The sequence below is a fragment of the Bos mutus genome, chromosome 11 (assembly GCF_027580195.1).
Source record: "Bos mutus isolate GX-2022 chromosome 11, NWIPB_WYAK_1.1, whole genome shotgun sequence".
Classification (NCBI taxonomy): Eukaryota; Metazoa; Chordata; class Mammalia; order Artiodactyla; family Bovidae; genus Bos; species Bos mutus.
Window position 1 is genome coordinate 25,630,799 of NC_091627.1, and position 22,632 is coordinate 25,653,430.

The 22,632-nt window shown below is 38.1% G+C and overlaps 1 protein-coding gene across 1 annotated transcript; it reads right to left on the reverse strand.

The window, feature by feature from the left end:
- Positions 1–262: 262 nt before the first annotated feature.
- RAD51AP2 (RAD51 associated protein 2) lies at positions 263–6,658 on the reverse strand. The gene is made up of 3 exons (XM_005891042.3): positions 3,607–6,658; positions 3,274–3,357; positions 263–381 (listed from the first exon to the last, which is right to left on the reverse strand). Exons 1-3 carry the CDS (start codon positions 6,656–6,658, stop codon positions 263–265), a joined length of 3,255 nt encoding a protein of 1,084 aa, XP_005891104.3.
- Positions 6,659–22,632: the final 15,974 nt, after the last annotated feature.

Here is a 22,632-nt window from a genome sequence, read left to right on the forward strand (position 1 = left end):
GAAGTCGCTCAGTCGCGTCCGACCCTCAGCGACCCCATGGACTGCAGCCTACCAGGCTCCTCCGTCCATGGGGTTTTCCAGGCAAAAGTACTGGAGTGGGGTGCCATTGCCTTCTTCAAGATATACACATTAGATACACACATACACAAACTTCTAAGCTGGAAGAAAGCATTTATCCAAAGAAAGAAACAAAAGATTTATAGATGTGAAATGTTTTGAAATATTAAAGTCCAAAATCTTCTTTTAAGTTCTCAAAACATATTCATTTCAGATAGGGATGAAGTTGTTTAAGCTTGGCTTTTCTTGACAATCCAACCCTGATTGGTCGACCGCATGTCTTAAGAGGTAGTACTCTTGAAATTCCATATGAAAAACTGCTACCTAAAAATATAAGACAATAAAGGTACATAAGGGAGTAAAAATCACTCATAGTTTCTATGCTTAAAAATGATTCCTAACTTCTAAAATCACGATACTAACAACATTTACTGAGTCACTGAGCTAAGTGCTTTGAGTGCATTAGTTTACTTACTCTTATCTCCATTTTTTAAACGTGGAAAACTCAGCACAAAAATGATAAGTAACTTGCCCAACATAACATAACATAGCAATTAAATAAAATCAGCATTCCAGTCATGCAATCTGGCTTAACATCAACAAAACTATATAGAGTTTAAACTTAACATGATGTAGTGGCTGTAAAGACTATGTTATTTTTCCATTAGAAGTTATTAGACTATATCATTAATATGTACATGTGGCTTCTAATAGAGATTATTATAGATAATACAGCACAAATGTATTTCATCTTCATGTATCAATGGAGAGCTCTAATTTTGAAGTTTTATTTAACATGACACTAACATTTTGTAAAAAGTTCAAAACATCTAGCTACCTAATGTGAAGAACTCATTGGAAAAGACCCTGATGCTAGGGAAGATTGAAGGCGGAAGGGAAAGGGGATGACAGAGGATGGGATGGTTGGATGGCATCACCGACTCAATGGACATGAGTTTGAGTAAACTCTGGGAGTCGGACACGACTAAGTAACTGAACTGAACTGAGAGCTGTGAGTTTCAGTTTTGTTTGGGGACTTACTGAGGAGTATACCCTCTGGATACAGCCTCTCAGATAGCTCTGAAGAACTGCTGTGGACAGTTTAGAGAGGAGGTGAGCATACATGTGATTTTGGAGAAGAGGTATATGCAACCAGACTCACATCTTGGTAGAAGCTTAGTGCCAGTTAGGAGGAACAGATATTTTAGTCAATTATTTCAGTGCTTTTCTAAGTATGGGAAAATGCAAGAAATTGGGTTCATACAATTTTCTCTTGAAAATATCTATCTGAAGACCTGTTCTGCCAGTTTTTCCAGAGCACAGAATTCCTAAACTCCTTTCAGACTATGCTAGAGATTAGCAAGTGCAGTGGTTAATGACTCACTCCTTGTAGAATCAGGTGACTCGTGATATTCTTTGGTTGACATATACATACACATTAAAATTAGAGAAGTATTGGTACTAAATGATATATAAAGCTCCTGGCATACTGGCTAGCTGCCATTTGACACACTCAAAGTATTTGCCTCCTCCATACCACAGAGAAAGGAGAGAGACAGAAAGGGAGATAGGATGTGCTAGAAATGTTGGTAGCAGAAACTTTAATTGGAGGCATCATGATGACAAGTGGGTGGGTATCAAAAACATTTCTGCACAATCAGAAGTCTTTCAATACCTTTAAAAACACCCTGCATAAGTAGGGACCCAGAATTAGTCCATTTTTAGTCCATAATTAGTCCATTTTCCCCAGTACCTCCCAACTTTTCCCTTACACTATGGATTTTAACAAATCCCAGGTATATCATTCCATTTTTATGCACTTTGAAAGAGGCTTCACAATGATCCTAACATAGTATTAAGTAATTTTGGCTGACCTCTAACATTATTTTTCATATTTCTTGACAAGGAGGTATCTTTCCTTGTGAAGCCACAATAGAGTATTATGGGTTCAGATATTTCCAACAAATGTAACATTTCTTTCCCGATTGAGGCACATACTTTAATCTGTCTTAAATATCCATTTCATTAACACAATTATCATCAAGAGGACAATATGGGTTTGTGTTCTCTAATAATCTTCCTCTATCAGAGAATATGTTCCTAAACCCAATTTCTTCCTTTCTTCCTGTTCTAGAAGAAACAACCCCTATCCTTTTCAGGCTAATTCTACTACCCAGCTTTCTGTCTCATAGAGTATTGTTCCTTAAATTATTTCCTTTTTTCAGGGGAGAAAACCCACAGGCTTTTGATCTTCCAAGGTCCTGGATTAATTTTTAAGAGTATTTTATTGAAAGCTAAGAAAAAAGAAATTATGCAGTTTTGAAGTGACTGAATAAAAGTGTCAGGGACAGCATTTTCTCCTAATGAGAAGCCAGGAGAAATGCTTTGAGAAGTGATGCAAGACTGAAGATATTTTGATAAATGTATTTCACCTACATCATTATTCTTTCTAGATCTAGTCTTGTATAAAACCAGCAATTTCAGATCAAATGAAAATGTAGTCATTTAGAAAATAATTCCCTAAAAAAAAAAAAGAAAGAAAGAAAAGAATTCCCTAATTTCAATCCAACCCCTACCTCATCTTCATTGGTACTACAAGTTAGAACAGATGGTAGACTTAGTGTATTTTATTCTGATATTACAGACCTCTTAGGCAAAGAATAAGGTTAGCTGTTTAACTTTTCTTTAGTTTGATTCTTTTATAATCAAACATTTAAATGCCATAGTACTAAATGATGTTAATATATGTAAATGGTGCTAATTTCTTTCAAAACTACAATATAAAATGTCCATATAAACAGCCCTATAATATTTAAAGGATAGAAAACAATGATACTAAATTTATAATTGGGAGTAACACCAATGTAAATCTAACTTAGACAAATGCCTTTTTTGCTTTTGCTAATTAATGTTACATATATTAGATATACATACTAGATATATATAATACCTATCTTATCATATAGCGATTGCAAGACATCACTGAAAATATGTAAAGTTTTATAAAGTATATTTTCTAGTTACATTCTAAATGATTTTTTTCATTTTTAGCCAATTTTTACCTGTAGGAATTTGTATCAATAAATTTAATGTTTACAAAAGTATTACATTTTTGTATTTATTTTTTAACAACTTAGCGTATTTTCCTTATGCTAAAAATACAAGAATGCAGTAATCATCTTATAAAGTATTAAAGAAAATAACCAAAACTCCTACCTGCCTTCAGTAGATAATTAAATTTTTCTTCCTTAAATTCATCAGAGAAAGAAGTTGGTCTTTCAGGTGAAGGATTTTCACAATCTGAAAATAAAGATCAATGTGTTATAACAAAAAGTAACTTTTTATATGAAGTGTCAATACTATAAACAAATTACTTTTTCAGAAATATTCCCTCCCATTCGTTCCTTATATATAATAGAAAAATAATAACATCAATAAATATTGTCTTACACCTTACTTTCTTTTTTGCCAAAATTATATATTTGGCCTACACAGGAAAAAAATGCCGTATTTTATCTCAGAAAGTACATTTTAAAATCAATTTCATACCTTCCTTAGAAGTAGAATAAAGTAATTCTTCCTCTGGTGTTCTTAGGCAGCAATCATTAGGAACTTCCTGTTCACCATTTTTGGGTACTGTTTTCCACTTAAATAAACTTTGGTGTTTTTTATGCATATTAGGACTTGCTATCATATCACCAAGCAAAGAAGATGAACATAATTTGTTTTCTGTACCCATTTTCAAACCTTTTTTTATCTCCATTTTTACCTCCTCAACAGCATTGCTTTCTACAAAGTAATTTTCTTGCCTATTGTTGGTTTCCACAGTGCTTAGAATTTCATTTTCCTTACTAATTTCATGAAACATACGAAGTTCTTCAAGCACTAAATTAAATTTACTCTTCATTTCAAAATTGTTTGCTATTGTCAGAACGTCTGTTGATAAACACTTGGCAGTTAAGTCCTGAAAACATTCATTGTTCCCTACACTCAAATGAGTTTCAAACTGATGATTAAAACATTCTGAAGAGTCATTCTTTGGATGAAAATGCTTTGAATTAGCTAACTCACTTTCTTGAAAAGTACTCTCATATTCATTTCTGTCAACTACATTACTTTGATTAACATATTTAGTCTCTTCCACATCCAATTTAGTCATTAATGAAACTGGTTGCACAATAAACATGTCATCCATTGAATAAAAACTATTTTTCTCTTCTTTTTCTGTCTTAATGTCTTCATGACCTTGGCAAAAGTTTGTTAAATTTTGTGTTGTGATTTTTCCTTCCTCCTTCAAAGTTAAGTTGTACTTTTTATCTTCAATTTCATTTATCAAGTTCCCAAAACCTAGCACCTGAGTTACAGTCATGGGATTGGTTTGTTCACTATGCTTTTTGTCATGGCTTGCCTGTAGAGCCTGTTGCCTAGTATTGAAGAAATCTTTAAATACGTAGTTAAAATTAAAACTTTTATGCTTTTGCTTTTCTTCATCAATGTCATCAAAGTCCATTAAAAGAGGAATTTTTTCATATGTTTCAAAAATTGGAAAGTGTATGTTTTTACTTGTCATACTGAAGGAACTGGTAAGTTTTTTCTTAGGCTCTTCAAAAATTTGTTCACTTTTAAATAGCTTTCTTTTCTTTAACTTAGGTTTCATATTATTGTCTAATAGTCTTGAAAAAGTTAAAATCCTGACTGAACATACAGTATGACTTTCCAATGTGATGTTTTTTGGATAATTCAAATACATTATCCATTTGAAAATGCATCCCTCTTCTAATTTAGAATCATTTTCAACTACTGTAAAAGAGACAAAGTCATTGAGCAAAGAAGTTATGCTGGTTTTCAATATAATATTTAGAGGGTCCAAAACATTGGTTTGTAAACATATGCTTGAAATATCATTATTTATACTGACATTCATAGTCTCAGTTATTAGATTTTGAACATCAATTTGCTTTTTACACTTCAAAATTCCATACCAGGTTAAGATATTATTATCTTTTTGATTTCCTGAAATACTTTCATGGAAATAAAAAATTTCTGTAATGAAACTTTCAAAATAACTGCTTAAATGAAAATCTTTTTGTGTGGTATAATATCTGAAGTATAGCATATTATCTTTTTCTCCTTTATCTTTTAAGTAAAAAATTTGCTTTAAAGCTTTTTGACTACCCAGTGTTTCTGTCATGAGAGGCTTTGCTTTTTCATCATGTGTTTTCATGACTTTCATATTGTGATAATTTCCTTTACTTAGATCTATTTCTAATAATTGTTGCAAATTCAGTATTTCTCCAGCTTTTTTCATATTTTCGTATTTCACCTTGTAACTATCCATAGTCCAACTATTTTCCCTATTTTTTCTCAAAATATATATAATGTTACAGTCCCAGCTTTGCAGTTTTTCCAATCTGGTAAATATGTAGCTGTACAGGCATGTTTCTGTCTCCTTGCAATTTGCATTTTCTAGTTTTATAGTGAAATTCTTTGCGGAGTCTATTGCATCAAACTTGATACTACTGTGATTATAGTAGTGTAAACTGATCAAGTCTTTTTTTCTCACACAAACACTTTGGTTGCTGAGTGACTGGTGGTTACTTTCATAACACTCAGAAAAAATGTTTTCTGCATCCACAATTTTTTTATCATTCTGTAACTTTTGCTTCTTAACATCAGGTCTATTTTGGGACCAGTGAGTGTTTGTGAAATCCCTAACATATGCCTCATTTTTGTCATTTTTCTTCCCTATTTCCTTTAAATAGACAGAGGACATTTTGCTATTTAAATCAGTTGGAAACTCAGGGATACTTGTTGTACTCTTATCTCTAAAATAGCTAGGTTTGGCAATTTCCATGCCGCGCTGGTTTTGAGATTTTGGTATTTTTAGCGTAGATGCTGGAACGCTATTTTCTTTTTTATTTGATGGCATAACACTACCAGCTTTACATCTGTTCTTAATATCATGAAATGTTGATTTGTTGTCCTTGTAAAAGGTAATATCTAAAAATGGATTTTCTGTCAGTTTTATGTCATTATTGTCTTCCTGACTATTGTCTCTCTCCTGAACTAAATATTGTCCATCCTCGTTTTTAATTACATGTACATCGTGTACAGAGGCGTGGGACAGCTGACCAGTCTCTATTTCAAATCTATCAGTGCAATGCACACTGAAAATCTCTCTGGCATACAGCCCTGGTTCACAAGACGTTCTAGAAGTCTTCACACCAGAAACAAAATTTTGTGAGGGTAGAGACCGCAAACAACTATTCATCTCAAATTTGCTATTTTGGCCTTCCGGATTATATATCTGTTTCCCACTGACAGATTTCTTCACACACGAGCCTGTGGCGTTACCAAAAATCTCCTCAGTTGAAATCATGAGCGCTGTGAGGGGTCTGAGCGACAACTCCCAGACTTTTTCCACCTCAGACAAGCAAGGCACCAAAGGCAGCCTCCACTCCACCTCAGAAACACCACCGGTCTCCTCAAGACGGGGCCTCTTACTACGGGGTGGTAGGGAATCAGGGTCGTCAGCAGGTGGTAAAGGGGAGGCAGGCTCCCCGAGTTCGGAAACGTGCGGCGCGCGCTGCGTGAGTGACATGACAGCGAACTGAGGTATTCTGTCACAGGTTCCGGGCAGACTCGGGTCTCTGAGCCGGCCCGAGGCGGCTCTTAAGCAACACACCCCCTCCAGCCCCGCCTCGGTCACGCCCCTGACACGCCCCCAGGGCCACGCCCCCAGGGCCACGCCCCCACCCACCCTGCTGCAGCGAGCCCCGCCCACATAGTCTCTACCTCAAAAAACACCAACCGCCTGTGACCGTTATTTTGTCTATTGTTAGCGCCCCTTGCTATTGTTACAATTGTAGCTGATCTAAACTTTTTCTTCCCTCTGGTAGAATTAAAGAGAAAAGTCAGAATCTTTTTTTTTTTTAATTTGTGAACGGACACGGCTGTATTTTTAAAATTCTAAAATTCTGTTTTTTCTCAGAAGAACGTCTCCACAGTTTCTCTGGACTATCTTGTCCATTGAAACCGTGTAGCTCTGTAAACACCAGACCAAATCTCCCTATGTGTGGTAAAACTTCCTAAAGTGCTCTTAATGATGCCAATGGCGTTTACAATCATATTCCCACTTCAGTCTGGTACTTAACAATCTGAATATTTCAGGGAAAAAGTCGTGTGGAAATTATTATCCAGATAACTATTAATCTACACTTTAAGACTGTAGAAGATTTTCAATGCACTGTGGAGTTTTCTTTCCCAATGTTGTGATTTTTTTTTAAGTCGCTCAGTCGTGTCCGACTCTGCAACCCCGTGGACTGTAGCCCACCAGGCTCCTCCGTCCATGGGATTCTCCAGGCAAGAATACTGGAGTAGGTTGCCATTTCCTTCTCCGGGGAATCTTTCCGACCCAGGGATCTAACCCAGGTCTCCCGCATTGCGGGCAGACGCTTTAACCTCTGAGCCGCCAGGGAAGCCCTGTTGTGAATACAATTACTTAAAAATTATATGTTTCAAGTATTCTATTTATTGTAAGTGTAATCAGACAGTTCTGACTCACGTAATAAATTTTGTAAATGTTATTTTTCTTTTTCTTCTGGTTTGAAAGCAATATATTTATTCTCTTCAGTCAATTCTGATTTTTGTGAATGTCATAATTCTAAAGAAAGCTATTTTCAAAGTGCTTATTATTATTCTTATATATATGTTCATTATGAAATATATCATTACTGTTCAGTAATCAGAAGCTTCTATCCCCTTGATGCTAGTTTCAAAGTTGATAAGCTGTACATTCATAGATACATACATATATATATATATATAAAATCTCAGAAACTCTAAGTGTATAAATGGCAAACTATGACTGGCATACTGCTTTACTTAATAAACTGTTCATCAGCCTCTTGTCTCATAAATATTCTTAGATATATTATAATTCCAATTCTAGACGTTACTTTAGCTTGTGAATTCCTCCAGACAAATGTTTACTTAAATTTATAGAAAGCCTTACAGTATAAGCACTTCATCAACACTATAAATATAAATGTGGCAATAGTTCAGGTTATATATCAGCAAGTTCTCAAAGTGCTGTTCCTATATATCTTTGGTTGCATTGTTTTTTTTTTAATCTCAGATTTTCCATAATTCTACACTCCATTCAAATGCACTCTGTTGTATGCTTTGACCAACCCATAGACTGACTTGCATAGCCAGTTCAGTTCAGTTGCTCAGTCGTGTCCGACTCTTTGTGACCCCATGAACCACAGCACGCCAGGCCTCTCTACTATCACCAGCTCCTGGAGTTCACCCAAACCCATGTCCATTGAGTCGGTAATGCCATCCAACCATCTCATCCTCTGTATCCCCCTCTCCTCCTGCCCTCAATCTTTCCCAGCATCAGGGTCTTTTCAAATGAGTCAACTCTTCACATCAGGTGGCCAAAATATTGGAGTTTCAGCTTCAGCATCAGTCCTTCCAATGAACACCCAGGACTGATCTCCTTTAGGATAGACTGGTTGGATCTCCTTGCAGTCCAAGGGACTCTCAAGAGTCTTCTCCAACACCATAGTTCAAAAGCATTAATTCTTCAGCGCTCAGCTTTCTTTATAGTCCAACTCTCAGTAGATGTAATTGGTATAGTGACATAATATTAGAAATAAGCTTTCTATCAGTATAGTAACTGTTATAGCTTTGTGATTCTAGATAGATCTGTAACTTGGTGTTTTTTTTCTTCAACTTGCTAGTTTTCCCAAGAACACACAGTTTTTAAAATCTCCATCACACCATTATTTTAAAACTGCATTAAGGACTAGAATTCAAATAAAACTCAGTTTTCCATTTAATTCAACATTTGTTTGAGAACTAAGATGCTGTTAAGTGTATAGAAATGTATGTTTTTTTCTGTTTTGAAAAAATTTATAGCAATAAAGTCAGAAAAAAATCTTTCCTTGAACTTACTTGTTTCAACATTAATGACCACTGTCATTTTAATCAATGTCTATTGAAACTACTATGTGCATTTTCCTTGAGTTGTAAAATGCTGTCTTGAAAATAGACTAGTTACAAGTGATAAGTGCAAAAAAATTGTATCTTCAACTCATTTTAATCTAAATACACATGAGACTTCTAATCTTACCTACTCTTGAAAGCCCATTTTAATTGTCCCATTTTTATGTATCACTTTACCTGCCCTTCCTTTGAAAAATCCTACCTCCTTTAATAACAATAAACTGAGCTTTAAGGCCAGCACCTGTCATTCCTTTCAGCTTTGTGTCCTATTACAGTGCAGCTCTGAAGGAAAGAATGAGATAAATACCATACTGAAAATATGACACAAGTTCCTGTTAAAGTCAAAAGTTCACCCAGTACCTCAGGATGCCTGAGGACCAATGTCCTTAGCTCAGTATGGCAGATCTTCACAACTAGATCCTACCTTAACTTTTATGGCTTCATCTGGTTTTATAATTTGCCCTGTGCTGCCTACACCAGACTGTTATTTTCTTGTCTTTTCATGTATGTTTTCAATGCCCATCTCTTTCTCCATTTGACAAATTCATTTTCAGTGTAAAAGGGTTCTACCCAAAAGTTACCTCCACTGAGGGAGCATCTTTATCGCATTCTTGCCCTATCCAAATCTTAGGAAATATTACTTAGATCCTCATCTCTGTTCCTATAGAAGTTTATTTTCAACTATACTATAACACTTAAAACATTGTATTAAGTTGTTTACATCCCCTCTACTAGCCTTGTCAATTAGGGCAAAGATCTTTTCATTTTTACATCACCAGTGCCATGCTGCTGCTACTGCTGCTAAGTCGCTTCAGTCGTGTCCGACTCTGTGTGACCTCATAGACGGCAGTCCACCAGGCTCCGCCGTCCCTGGGATTCTCCAGGCAAGAACACTGGAGTGGGTTGCCATTTCCTTCTCCAATGCTTGAAAGTGAAAAGTGAAAGTGAAGTCACTCAGTTGTGTCCGACTCTTAGTGACCCCATGGACTGCAGCCTACCAGGCTCCTCCATCCATGGGAGCTTCCAGGCAAGAATACTGGAGTAGGGTACATCCCCAGTGCCATAGTTAACTTCAATTAATGAAATAGAATGTAGGAATATTACTGTTACTATACTTTTACCCCTGAGCTTCCCTGGTGGGCTCAGTGGTAAAGAATCCACCTGCCATTGCAGGAGATGCAGGTTCAATCCTTGGATCAGGAAGATCCCCTGTAGCAGGAAATGGCAACCCACTCCAGAATTCTTGCCTGGGAAATCCTATGGACAGAAGAGCCTAGTGGGGTCGCACATGAGTTGGACATGATTAAATAACTAAATAACAACAACAACACTTTTACTAATCCAAATGCATTTAGTGGTGTATTAAGTATATTTTAAGCTTCTGCTTTTGGTTTTGATTTTATACGATAAAATGGAGAGTTGATTGAGCTCATATCAGCATAAAGCCAAAAACTGACTTTAAATATTACTGGTTTTAATGTCATTTAAGTTTCATGGTAAGACCAGATATTTGACAGGGCAGTTTTTCTCTTTTATATCTTTTAATAAAGCACGTAAATGATGAATAAATACACTCAACCTAAAACTTTCAGACCAACAAGTTAATCAAATATATTTTAAACACTTAATAAGAACAACTAACAAAAATATTTGAAACAAATACGGGGGTTAAATAAGAAATGCCACCATTTACAAAAAATGTTTGAAATAAATATGGCTATAAATAACACAAAAAGCATTCTTTATAGTCACTAAGAAGCTCTAGTTGGGAAAATATTTAAGAAAACTGTGATGTTCTGTACATCCACATATGCAATTAACCTTTCAGCTGAGTAACAACAGTAACTTATAAAAGTCTTAAATGAGACAATGTATATACAAATACTTTGAGTTTTAAACTATCTCCTTATTATCCATTTTATTAATAACATCATTATCTACCCAGTCTTCTGAACTAGAAACTCTTATTGTTATCCTTAATTTTTTTCTCTCTTACAGTGTTTCCCCATCACCCAATCCCTATGTAGACATTCATCAAATCTTTTTAATTCTATATTAAATATGACCCAGGAATGACTCCTCTACTCTTTATCCCTTATGACCCAGGAATGAATCCTTTACTTTTTATCCCTAATGCATCTGCTTTATTTTAAACCCTCATCACCTCCTGTTGAGAATAGTAAAAAGATGGTCTTTTTACTAGTCTTCTCTTTGACTTCCACCCACCACTATCATGAGATTTTTTTTTCCTAAAATATTAATCACTTTGTTGCTTGTTTCCTAACCAAGAACCTCTCTTGACTCATTGATGCCCATAGAATAAAATACAGGCTGTTTAATTTGATATGCAAAGTTCTTTGTAGTTCTCCAAACTGTTTTTTCAGCTGCTTTTTATCTTATTACACAACACAACTTGATTTCCTGCATCACTAAACTTTTCACCATTCTTCAAATATATAAAGTCCTTTCACATCTTCAAGTCTTGGGCATATGCTGGTTCATTTGTGTAAGTATGATGTCAGGCTTTACTTAAAAGTCTTCTGAATTCCTTCCAGTTTACAGCTATGTTGTATGTTTAGACACCCACAGTTTCATCTGCTCCTCATTCTTTAGTTCTAAATATGATTTCACTAATGTACTATTATATTTTTGCATGGTTAGCTATTCAAAGATATTTTTTTTTCCTAAGCCCTGACTGTTGGAAAACCAGGGGAAATGTTCAACTATTTCCAACATTTGTTTGATGGTCTAATAAATTTCAGCAACAATTAAAAGATTCTTTGTTGCTGAGATAAAAGCAAGAGTCTGTATTATTTTGAAATTCATACAATTGTAAATAACACCTCTTTTAAAAAATAATTGTGAATTCTTTTCAATTAGCCTTTTACAAGAATCTTTTCAAGATTTTGAGATGGCAAAATGTCTATAATTATTTTTATCATACAAACTTGTAATTACTTAGATTGCCTTCTCCTTTTGTACAATTTTTTTGCTGAGATTAGTCATTTTTTTATGGTTGGTTGCGTAATAAACATTTAGCTGGCCATTGCAAATTTATAAAACTATAATATACTTTAAAATTTGAAGGAATGATATACATTTACATTAAATACAAAATAGAGTTAACATTAAAAACTACACTGAACATAATTTTTTTTATCCTGAAAGCAATATAGAATAACACTGAGGTGAGTAGGCTCTGGAATTAAACTGTCTGTGTTTAAATCTATGGTCTACTTTTTCCTACTTTTGTAATCTGAGTCAATTACTTAACCTTTCTGAGACAGATCCCTGTAAATGGGAATTGTAAAGTAGTAATAGAATTTACCTCTTAGGCTATTGTGATTTAAATGAAGTACATCATGCAAAGCATTTAGAAGAGAGTTGGACATGTAAATAGATATTTATTAAACATTTCTTAAGTTATGATAGTTATTATTAACATCGAACTAGCAAGGTGTTGGGAGAAGGCAATGGCACCCCACTCCAGTACTGTTGCCCAGAAAATCCCCTGGATGGAGGACCCTGGTAGGCTGCAGTCCATGGGGTCGCTTTGAGTCAGACACGACTGAGCGACTTCACCTTCACTTTCCACTTTCATGCATTGGAGAAGGAAATGGCAATCCGCTCCAGTGTTCTTGCCTAGAGAATCCCATGGACGGAGAAGCCTGGTAGGCTGCCGTCCATGGGGTCGCACAGAGTCGGACACGACTGAAGCGACTTAGCAGCAGCAGCAAGGTGTTAGACTAGTTCTTACAGTTTGATGAATGTCAGCATCTCTATCCAACCCTCCATTTCAGTAATATCCTGTGGGTAGCTTAGAGTAGGCCTTGATGGAAGTATTTCTATTTAAATTGCCAAAATCAGAAACACTACAAATTAGGGAGTTTTTTTTTTTTTTTTTAAGTTCTAGACAAGCCACGTGTCAAACAGTTACCAACATAGTATTGAATCAAACTCTATTTTACAATACTTCAGATACATTACTCTGTAAATCAATTCTCACTACAGAATTGTAGCTGTGGTAAGCCAGGGAGTTTTTGTGTCTTGTCTGGCTAAAGTAGTGCATGCGTGCGTGCATGTGTGTGCAATTGCTAGGCCACATCCGACTCAGAGAGGCAATTCGACAGATTATATATTGGTACCAGGACATATTGTGAAAACTTTATCACAACAAAACAAAACTCTGTTAGTTTGTTTTCATCTCATTTGATAATTTTTATGGGTGAAGAATCCTAAATTTGCCACATACAAAAAGTATCAGTTCAGTTCAGTTCAGTTCAGTCGCTCAGTAATGTCCTACTCTTTGTGACCCCATGAATTGCAGCACACCAGGCCTCCCTGTCAATCACCAACTCCCGGAGTTCACTCAGACTCATGTCCATCGAGTCAGTGATGCCATCCAGCCATCTCATCCTCTGTCGTCCCCTTTTCCTCCTGCCCCCAATCCCTCCAAGCATCAGAGTCTTTTCCAATGAGTCAACTCTTCCCATGAGGTGGCCAAAGTACTGGAGTTTCAGCTTTAGCATCATTCCTTCCAAAGAACACCCAGGACTGATCTCCTTTAGAATGGACTGGTTGGATCTCCTTGCAGTCCAAGGGACTCTCAACAGTCTTCTCCAACACCACAGTTCAAAAGCATCAATTCTTCGGCACTCAGCCTTCTTCACAGTCCAACTCTCACATCCATACATGACCACAGGAAAAACCATAGCCTTGACTAGACGGACCTTTGTTGGCAAAGTAATGTCTCTGCTTTTCAATATGCTATCTAGGTTGGTCATAACCTTTCTTCCAAGAAGTAAGCGTCTTTTAATTTCATGGCTGCAGTCACCATCTGCAGTGATTTTGGAGCCCCAAAAAATAAAGTCTGACACTGTTTCCACTGTTTCCCATCTATTTCCCATGAAGTGATGGGACCAGATGCCATGATCTCCGTTTCTGAATGTTGAGCTTTAAGCCAGCTTTTTCACTCTCCTCTTTATAACTCTCTCAATATTTTAAGTTTGCCTATGGTTCTATAATTTCAGAATGGCCATAGGTTCAGTTCAGAGGAAAGGAATGGATCAAAAGAATGCTTCTTCTATCACTATTTAGGGCAGAATGTAGTCACTGTTTACTATCAATAAATAATCACTGGCAACTTAATAACATAATTTTCAAAGTAATTTAAGTGAATGCTCTCATCCGATTTAACTATCTTTCAATTTGCTGAATGAAATACCTGTTATCTGCAAGAAACTATGCCTCATACTGAAGTAAATATTATGACATATAAAATGTAATCTTTGTCTCTAACAAATACATTCCAGACAGTTATATGCATATAAAAGGATAAAGGTGATATAAAACTAACACTACATTGCCCATTACATAGCCCAGTTAATCAGGCCATTCACACCTTTGTCCTAGACTGTTTTCTAGCCTGATCTCCAACTAATCCATTCCCTTCTCCCATGCCTCTCACACTCTGCCTCACCAAGTTGCTTTCGATTCCCCAAACACTCATGTTTTCTTGTTGTTACTCAATTCTCAAGACATTTATTGAGTATTATGCTCCAGACTTCCTGATGGCTCAGATGGTAGAGTCTGCCGGCAATGTGGGAGACCCAGGTTTAATCCCTGGGTGGAAGATCCCCTGGGGAAGAAAATGGTAACCTACTCCAGTATTCTTGCCCAGAGAATTCCATGGACAGAAGAGCTTGGTGGGCTGCAATCCATGGGTCACAAAGAGTCAGACACAACTGAGTGACTAACACTTCCACTTTCATGTTTCAGGAACTGTGTTAGGTATTAGATATTCAAAATCAAGACAGCCTTTTTTCAAGGGGTTTACAATATAATAGGAGAAACAGGCACATAAAGTATACAGACATATAATAGTGTAAGTGCTACAACAGAGGAATACCCAAGCACTGAAGAGACGAGACGAAACCGAGTCTGGAAGTTTAGGGAAGATACCTAGGAACAAATGATGCCCAAAATCTCATTCTTAAAGGATACATTAATTCATTCCATACTTCAGTTCAGTTCAGTTTAGTCACTCAGTCATGTCCCACTCTCTGTGATGCCATGAATCGCAGCACGCCAGGCCTCCCTGTCTATCACCATCTCCCGGAGTTCACTCAGACTCATGTCCATCGAGTCGGTGATGCCATCCAGCCATCTCATCCTCTGTTGTCCCCTTTTCCTCCTGTCCCCAATCCCTCCAAGCATCAGAGTCTTTTCCAATGAGTCAACTCTTTGCATCAGGTGGCCAAAGTGCTGGAGTTTCAGCTTTAGCATCCTTCCTTCCAAAGAACACCCAGGACTGATCTCCTTTAGAATGGACTGGTTGGATCTCCTTGCAGTCCAAGGGACTCTCAACAGTCTTCTCCAACACCACAGTTCAAAAGCATCGATTCTTTGGTGCTCAGCCTTCTTCACAGTCCAACTCTCACATCCATACGTGACCACTGGAAAAACCATAGCCTTGACTAGACGCACCTTTGTTGGCAAAGTAATGTCTCTGCTTTTGAATATGCTATCTAGGTTGTCATAACTTTCCTTCCAAGGAGTAAGCATCTTTTAATTTCATGGCTGCAGTCACCATCTGTAGTGATTTTGGAGCCCAGAAAATAAAGTCTGACACTGTTTCCACTGTTTCCCCATCTATTTCCCATGAAGTGATGGGACCAGATGCCATGATCTTCGTTTTCTGAATATTGAACTTTAAGCCAACATTTTCACTCTCCTCTTTCACTTTTATCAAGACACTTTTTAGTTCCTCTCCACTTTCTGTCATAAGGGTGGTGTCATCTGCATGTCTGAGGTTATTGATATTTCTCCCGGCAATCTGGATTCCAGCTTGTGCTTCTTCCAGCCCAGTGTTTCTCATGATGTACTCTGCATATAAGTTAAATAAGCAGGGTGATAATATACAGCCTTGACGTACTCCTTTTCCCATTTGGAACCAGTCTGTTGTCCCATGTCCAGTTCTAACTGTTGCTTCCTGACCTGCATATAGGTTTCTCAAGAGGCAGGTCAGATGGTCTGGTATTCCCATCTCTTTCAGAATTTTCCACAGTTTATTGTGATCCACACAGCCAAAGGCTTTGGCATAGTCAATAAGGCAGAAATAGATGTTTTTCTAGAACTCTCTTGCTTTTTCGATGATCCAGCGGATGTTGGCAATTTAATCTCTGGTTCCCCTGCCTTTTCTAAAACCAGCTTGAACATCTGGAAGTTCATGGTTCACGTATTCCTGAAACCTGGCTTGGAGAATTTTGAGCATTACTTTACTAGCGTGTGAGATGAGTGCAATTGTGTGGTAGTTTGAGCATTCTTTGGCATTGCCTTTTTTGGGGATTGGAATGAAAACTGACCTTTTCCAGTCCTGTGGCCACTGCTGAGTTTTCCAAATTTGCTGGCATATTGAGTGCAGCACTTTCACAGCATCCTCTTTCAGGATTTGAAATAGCTCAACTGGAATTCCATCACCTCCACTAGCTTTGTTCATAGTGATGCTTTCTAAGGCCCACTTGACTTCACATTCCAGGATGTCTGGCTCTAGGTCAGTGATCACACCATCGTGATTATCTGGGTCGTGAAGATCTTTTTTGTACAGTTCTTCTGTGTATTCTTGCCACCTCTTCTTAATATCTTCTGCTTCTTTAGGCCCATACCATTTCTGTCCTTTATCAAGCCCATCTTTGCATGAAATGTTCCCTTGGTATCTCTAATTTTCTTGAAGACATCTCTGGTCTTTCCCATTCTGTTGTTTTCCTCTGTTTCTTTGCATTGATCGCTGAGGAAGGCTTTCTTTTCTCTTCTTGCTATTCTTTGGAACTCTGCATTCAGACGCTTATATCTTTCCTTTTCTCCTTTGCTTTTCCCTTCTCTTCTTTTCACAGCTATTTGTAAGGCCTCCCCAGCCATTTTGCTTTTTTGCATTTCTTTTCCATGGGGATGGTCTTGATCCCTGTCTCCTGTACAATGTCACGAGCCTCCGTCCATAGTTCATCTGGCACTCTATCAGATCTAGGCCCTTAAATCTATTTCTCATTTCCACTGTATAATCATAAGGGATTTGATTTAGGTCATACCTGAATGGTCTAGTGGTTTTCCCTACTTTCTTCAATTTAAGTCTGAATTTGGCAATAAGGAGCTCATGATCTGAGCCACAGTCAGCTCCCGGTCTTGTTTTTGCTGACTGTATAGCGCTTCTCCATCTTTGGCTGCAAAGAATATAATCAGTATGATTTCAGTGTTGACCATTTGGTGATGTCCATGTGTAGAGTCTTCTCTTGTGTTGTTGGAAGAGGGTGTTTGCTATGACCAGTGCATTCTCTTCACAGAACTCTATTAGCCTTTGCCCTGCTTCATTCTGTATTCCAAGGCCAAATTTGCCTGTTACTCCAGGTGTTTCTTGACTTCCTACTTTTGCATTCCAGTCCCCTATAATGAAAAGGACATCTTTTTTGGGTATTAGTTCTAAAAGGTCTTGTAGGTCTTCATAGAACCATTCAACTTCAGCTTCTTCAGCGTTACTGGTTGGAACATAGTCTTGGATTACTGCGATATTGAATGGTTTGCCTTGGAAATGAACAGAGATCATTCTGTTGTTTTTGAGATTGCATCCAAGTACTGCATTTTGAACTCTTTTGTTGACCATGATGGCTACTCCATTTCTTCTAAGGGATTCCTGTCCGCAGTAGTAGATATAATGGTCATCTGAGTTAAATTCACCCATTCCAGTCGATTTTAGTTCGCCGACTCCTAGAATGTCGATGTTCACTCTTGCCATCTCCTGTTTGACCACTTCCAATTGCCTTGATTCATGGACCTGACATTCCAGGTTCCTATGCAATATTGCTCTTTATAGCATCGGACCTTGCTTTTATCACCAGTCACATCCACAACTGGGTATTGTTTTTGCTTTGGCTCCATCCCTTCATTCTTTCTGGAGTCATTTCTCCACTGATCTCCAGTAGCATATTGGGCACCTACTGACCTGGGGAGTTCCTCTTTCAGTGTCCTATCATTTTTCCTTTTCATACTGTTCATGGGGTTCTCAAGGCAAGAATACTGAAGTGGTTTGCCATTCTCTTCTCCAGTGGACCACATTCTGTAGGACCTCTCCACTATGACCGGCCCATCTTGGGTGGCCCCACAGGGCATGGCTTAGTTTCATTGAGTTAGACAAGGCTGTGGTCCTAGTGTGGTTAGATTGACTAGTTTTCTGTGATTATGGTTTGTGTGTCTGCCTTCTGATGCCCTCTTGCAACACCTACCGTCTTACTTGGGTTTCTCTTACCTTGGATGTGGGGTATCTCTTCATGGTTGCTCCAGCAAAGTGCAGCCGCTGCTCCTTACCTTGGACGAGGGGTATCTCCTCACCACCACCCCTCCTGACCTTGAATGTGGAGTAGCTCCTCTAGGCCCTCCTGCGCCCGTGCAGCCACTCAGGAGCCTATAATTTTCTATAAAATAACTTTTTTTCTCTTCTCCATACTAAGCAGTTTTTATCCATATCCCCATTATTTCAGACATCTATTGTAATACCTATAAAATTACATAATGTTATATACTATCTCCTCTACTAAATTATTAGCTCCTTGACACTTAAAACAGTTACTTTGTTTACCTTTGCATTTCTAGTGTATACATGGGTATTACCATCTAATAGATAATAATAATTTTTAACTGTTGGGTTGACTATATACCAATTGAGTAATATTAGCACTATTAAGAAGAATGCAATGGCACCCCACTCCAGTACTCCTGCCTGGAAAATCCCATCGATGGAGGAGCCTGGAGGGCTGAAGTCCATGGGGTCACTGAGGGTCGGTCATGACTGAGCGACTTCACTTTCACTGTTCACTTTCATGCATTGGAGAAGGAAATGGCAACCCACTCCAGTGTTCTTGCCTGGAGAATCCCAGGGACGGGGGAGCCTGGTGGGCTGCCGTCTATGGGGTCGCACAGAGTCGGACACGACTGAAGTGACTTAAGAGTAGCAGTAGCAGCACTATTTATTGAAATAAATAATTTCAATAAATTTATTGTTGTTATTGTTTAGTCACTAAGGCATGTCTAACTCTTTACAACCCCATGGACTGCAGCATGCTAGGCTTCCCTGTCCTTCTCTTTCTTCTGGAGTGTGCTCAAACTCATGTCCATTGAGTCTGTGATTCCATCCAATCATCTCATTCTCTGTGGAATTCAGTGAAGAATGAAGTAAGTTTTAGATAGGAAGGTGAGAAATCTTTACAGAGGAGAGAGATTGAACTGGGTCTTGAAAAACAGGATCTAGACAGCCTCAGGAAAGTAGTTTCAACTAGAAAACAAAAAGGATCTAAGATCTAAAAAATAGAACTCTGCTTTCACAGAATTAAAGGATGTGTAGAAATAGCTCTAACATTGGACTGAGAGAAATAAGGATGAACTAATTAGGAAAGTCATTAATCCAAGAAGTTTGGCTATAGAAAATGCTACCTAGTCAGGACATAAAATAACTATGGTCTGAAAGAAATAAAGTGATATTTTTTAAAACCAAATCTACATAGAGACTATAATATAGTAACCTATCTATTGTGAATGTATCAATAATATATGTCCCAGAATTCCTAATTATAATGAATGAGTTGGGCACACTCTTCATAACTGAACCCCGCACATTCTATACATTAGTGGATCTTTTAGAGAAGAGTTAATGATAGAAAAATGTGACCCAGGCCATGACTCTCTTGAGGAGGTTCTCGAGGGAGTCTTGAAAAAAGACAGCCAAGAATCATAGAAAGTGGAAAGGAAATGTAACTTTAGGACATGCAGAGACGCAATTAGCTGCCCATTGTAGTGTGCTGTCACACAATTCTATTAAACAGCAACTCATTCCTTAATTTTTAGAAGTTTCTCATAGATAGCTATGCCCTATGAGAAACAAAGTAGCACAAGAATACATATTCAGTTTCACAAAGTTATCTGACACATATTCATTATATACCTAATATTTGTTATACATTGTACTTGATCATGAATAGATTAGGGTTAGGGTTAGCAGTGTCACCTGTTTTGCAGTTTTCCTGAGGCCAGACATGCTAATCACCCACTTGAAAAGTGAAAGTGAAAGTCGGTCCGTCGTGTCCTACTCAGTCCATGGAATTCTCCTGTCCAGGATACTGGAGTGGCAAGCTGCTCCCTTCTCCAGGGGATCTTCCCAACCCAGGGATCAAACCTGGGTCTCCCACATTGCAGGCGGATTCTTTACCAACTGAGCTACCAGGGAAGCCTCCATATATAACTGTAGTAATCACTCACTTACTACAGTTATACATCAACTTCCAAAAGCTAAACCCATGCTATCTGGAGACCACTCAGAAGGACTCTAGAGGTGACTCTTAAAAGTTATCTAGTTCAGATCTTGAACAATAACCTGGAAAAACATATATATATATATATATATATATATATATATATATATATACACACTCACACATATATAACAATGCCATCTTTCAGAAAACAGAGAAACAGGACAGAGGCTGGGCTTGGTATATAATGAGTAGCTAAGCAAAGACAGAACCACAACAATCATGGTTGGTGTGAAGATCCTTTTTCTCATATGAGAAAAACTAAAAGGTGAGAAGGAGAAGCAGAAGCACTGTGACCATACATTTCCAAGCTCTCCTAATTAGGATATAAAGGAAAAATATGTGTGTTCTCCATTATAAAAATGATATAAAGAATCAAAGGATTAAAAATAGAATTTTACTTTAATATGATCTATGACCATCCATGGGAGAAGGCAATGGAAACCCACTCCTGTGTTCTTGCCTGGAGAATCCCAGGGACGGGGGAGCTGGGTGGGCTGCCATCTATGGGATTGCACAGAGTCGGACACGACTGAAGCAACTTAGCAGCAGCAGCAGTATGACCATCCATGTTTTGTAGTAATTTAATCTTCAATAATACTACATAAAAAGGCATAGAGGTTTTCTTTGTTTTTTGCTTATAAAATCTCTGCTGGGCGAAAACAAATACACCAAAAAAAAAAAAACCCATCATTTCAATTCAAACAATATTTAGTACACAATATGTACTCAATGGGCTTCCTAGGTGACGCTAGTGGTAAAAAACCCACCTGCCAATGCAGGAGACATAAGAGACACAGGTTCAATCCCTGGGTCAGGAAGATACCCCTGGAGGAGGACATGGAAACCCACTCCAGTATTCTTGCCTGGAGAACCCCATGGACAGAGGAGCCTGGTGGGCTACAGTCCATAGAGTCTCACAGAGTCAGACACGACTAAAGCGACTTAGCACGCACGCATGCATGTGCTCAATATTAGATCAGATGCCATATTAGATGCCATCCTCTTCTGAAAAGTATAGACTGATATATGTGTCTTGCTGATGAACAGCCTTCTGCTTGCACAGTAATGTAATAGCTGCATCATCTTTTCCACTTTTACTCTCCAAACTCCTCTCTGATAAAATAATTTTTTCAAAAAGGCAATAGTTTAACTTATGCAGGCCACTGAAGAAAAAACCTTTTCTATTGGATTTTATTTATTAACTAATTTTCTCAAACTGTAATTATCCATCTTTGAAGCATTGATACATGGTCAAACTTTGTCAGGAACCTCAAAATATTTAAATAGAGTTAAGAGACCAGAAGCGGGAATCCTCACACCATATGACAATAGTAGAGCCCAACAGGAAGAAGGAAGACTCCTCTTCTCTCCTGGCAACAAACTGGCCAATGAAAACCCATGGGCTCTGCTTACTGTTGGAGAAGGCAATGGCACCCCACTCCGGTACTCTTGCCTGGAAAATACCATGGATGGAGGAGCCTGGTGGGCTGCCGTCTATAGGGTCGCACAGAGTCGGACACGACTGAAGCGACTTAGCAGCAGCAGCAGCAGCTGCTTACTGTAGTCCTCCCAACTTTCCCCCTCTATAAAAAAAGTTCTCCCTCCCTGGCTTGTGCAAGCACTTGCATGTGGCTTGACATGGCTGCAGACCTCAACTGCAATTCTCTGCAGATCCTGAATAAACCCATCTTTGCTGGAGAAATAACTGGCAGTCTCTTTGTCTTAGATCAAAAAGTGTTACCTACATATAGACAATCACCCACAAAATGTTGAGATGTATGACATTTCCCTCAGAAACTCTAAAAGGGAAAACCATTTAAACTTTTACAAAGGCCTTGAAAAGCCATGATTAGGTCCAAGGAACACTTAGGGGAAAAAAATAATCTAGCACAACCTTCATTTGTCAGTAGCAAGGAGAAGAAGCGGAGAAGGCAATGGCACCCCACTCCAGTACTCTTGCCTGGAAGATCCCATGGACGGAGGAGCCTGGTGGGCTGCAGTCCATGGGGTCCCTAAGAGTCGGACACGACTGAAGTGACTTCACTTTCACTTTTCACTTTCATGCATTGGAGAAGGAAATGGCAACCCACTCCAGTGTTCTTGCCTGGAGAATCCCAGGGACGGGGGAGCCTGGTGGAGCCGTCTATGGGGTCGCACAGAGTTGGCCACAACTGAAGTGACAGCAGCAGCAGCAGCAAGGAGAAGAAGA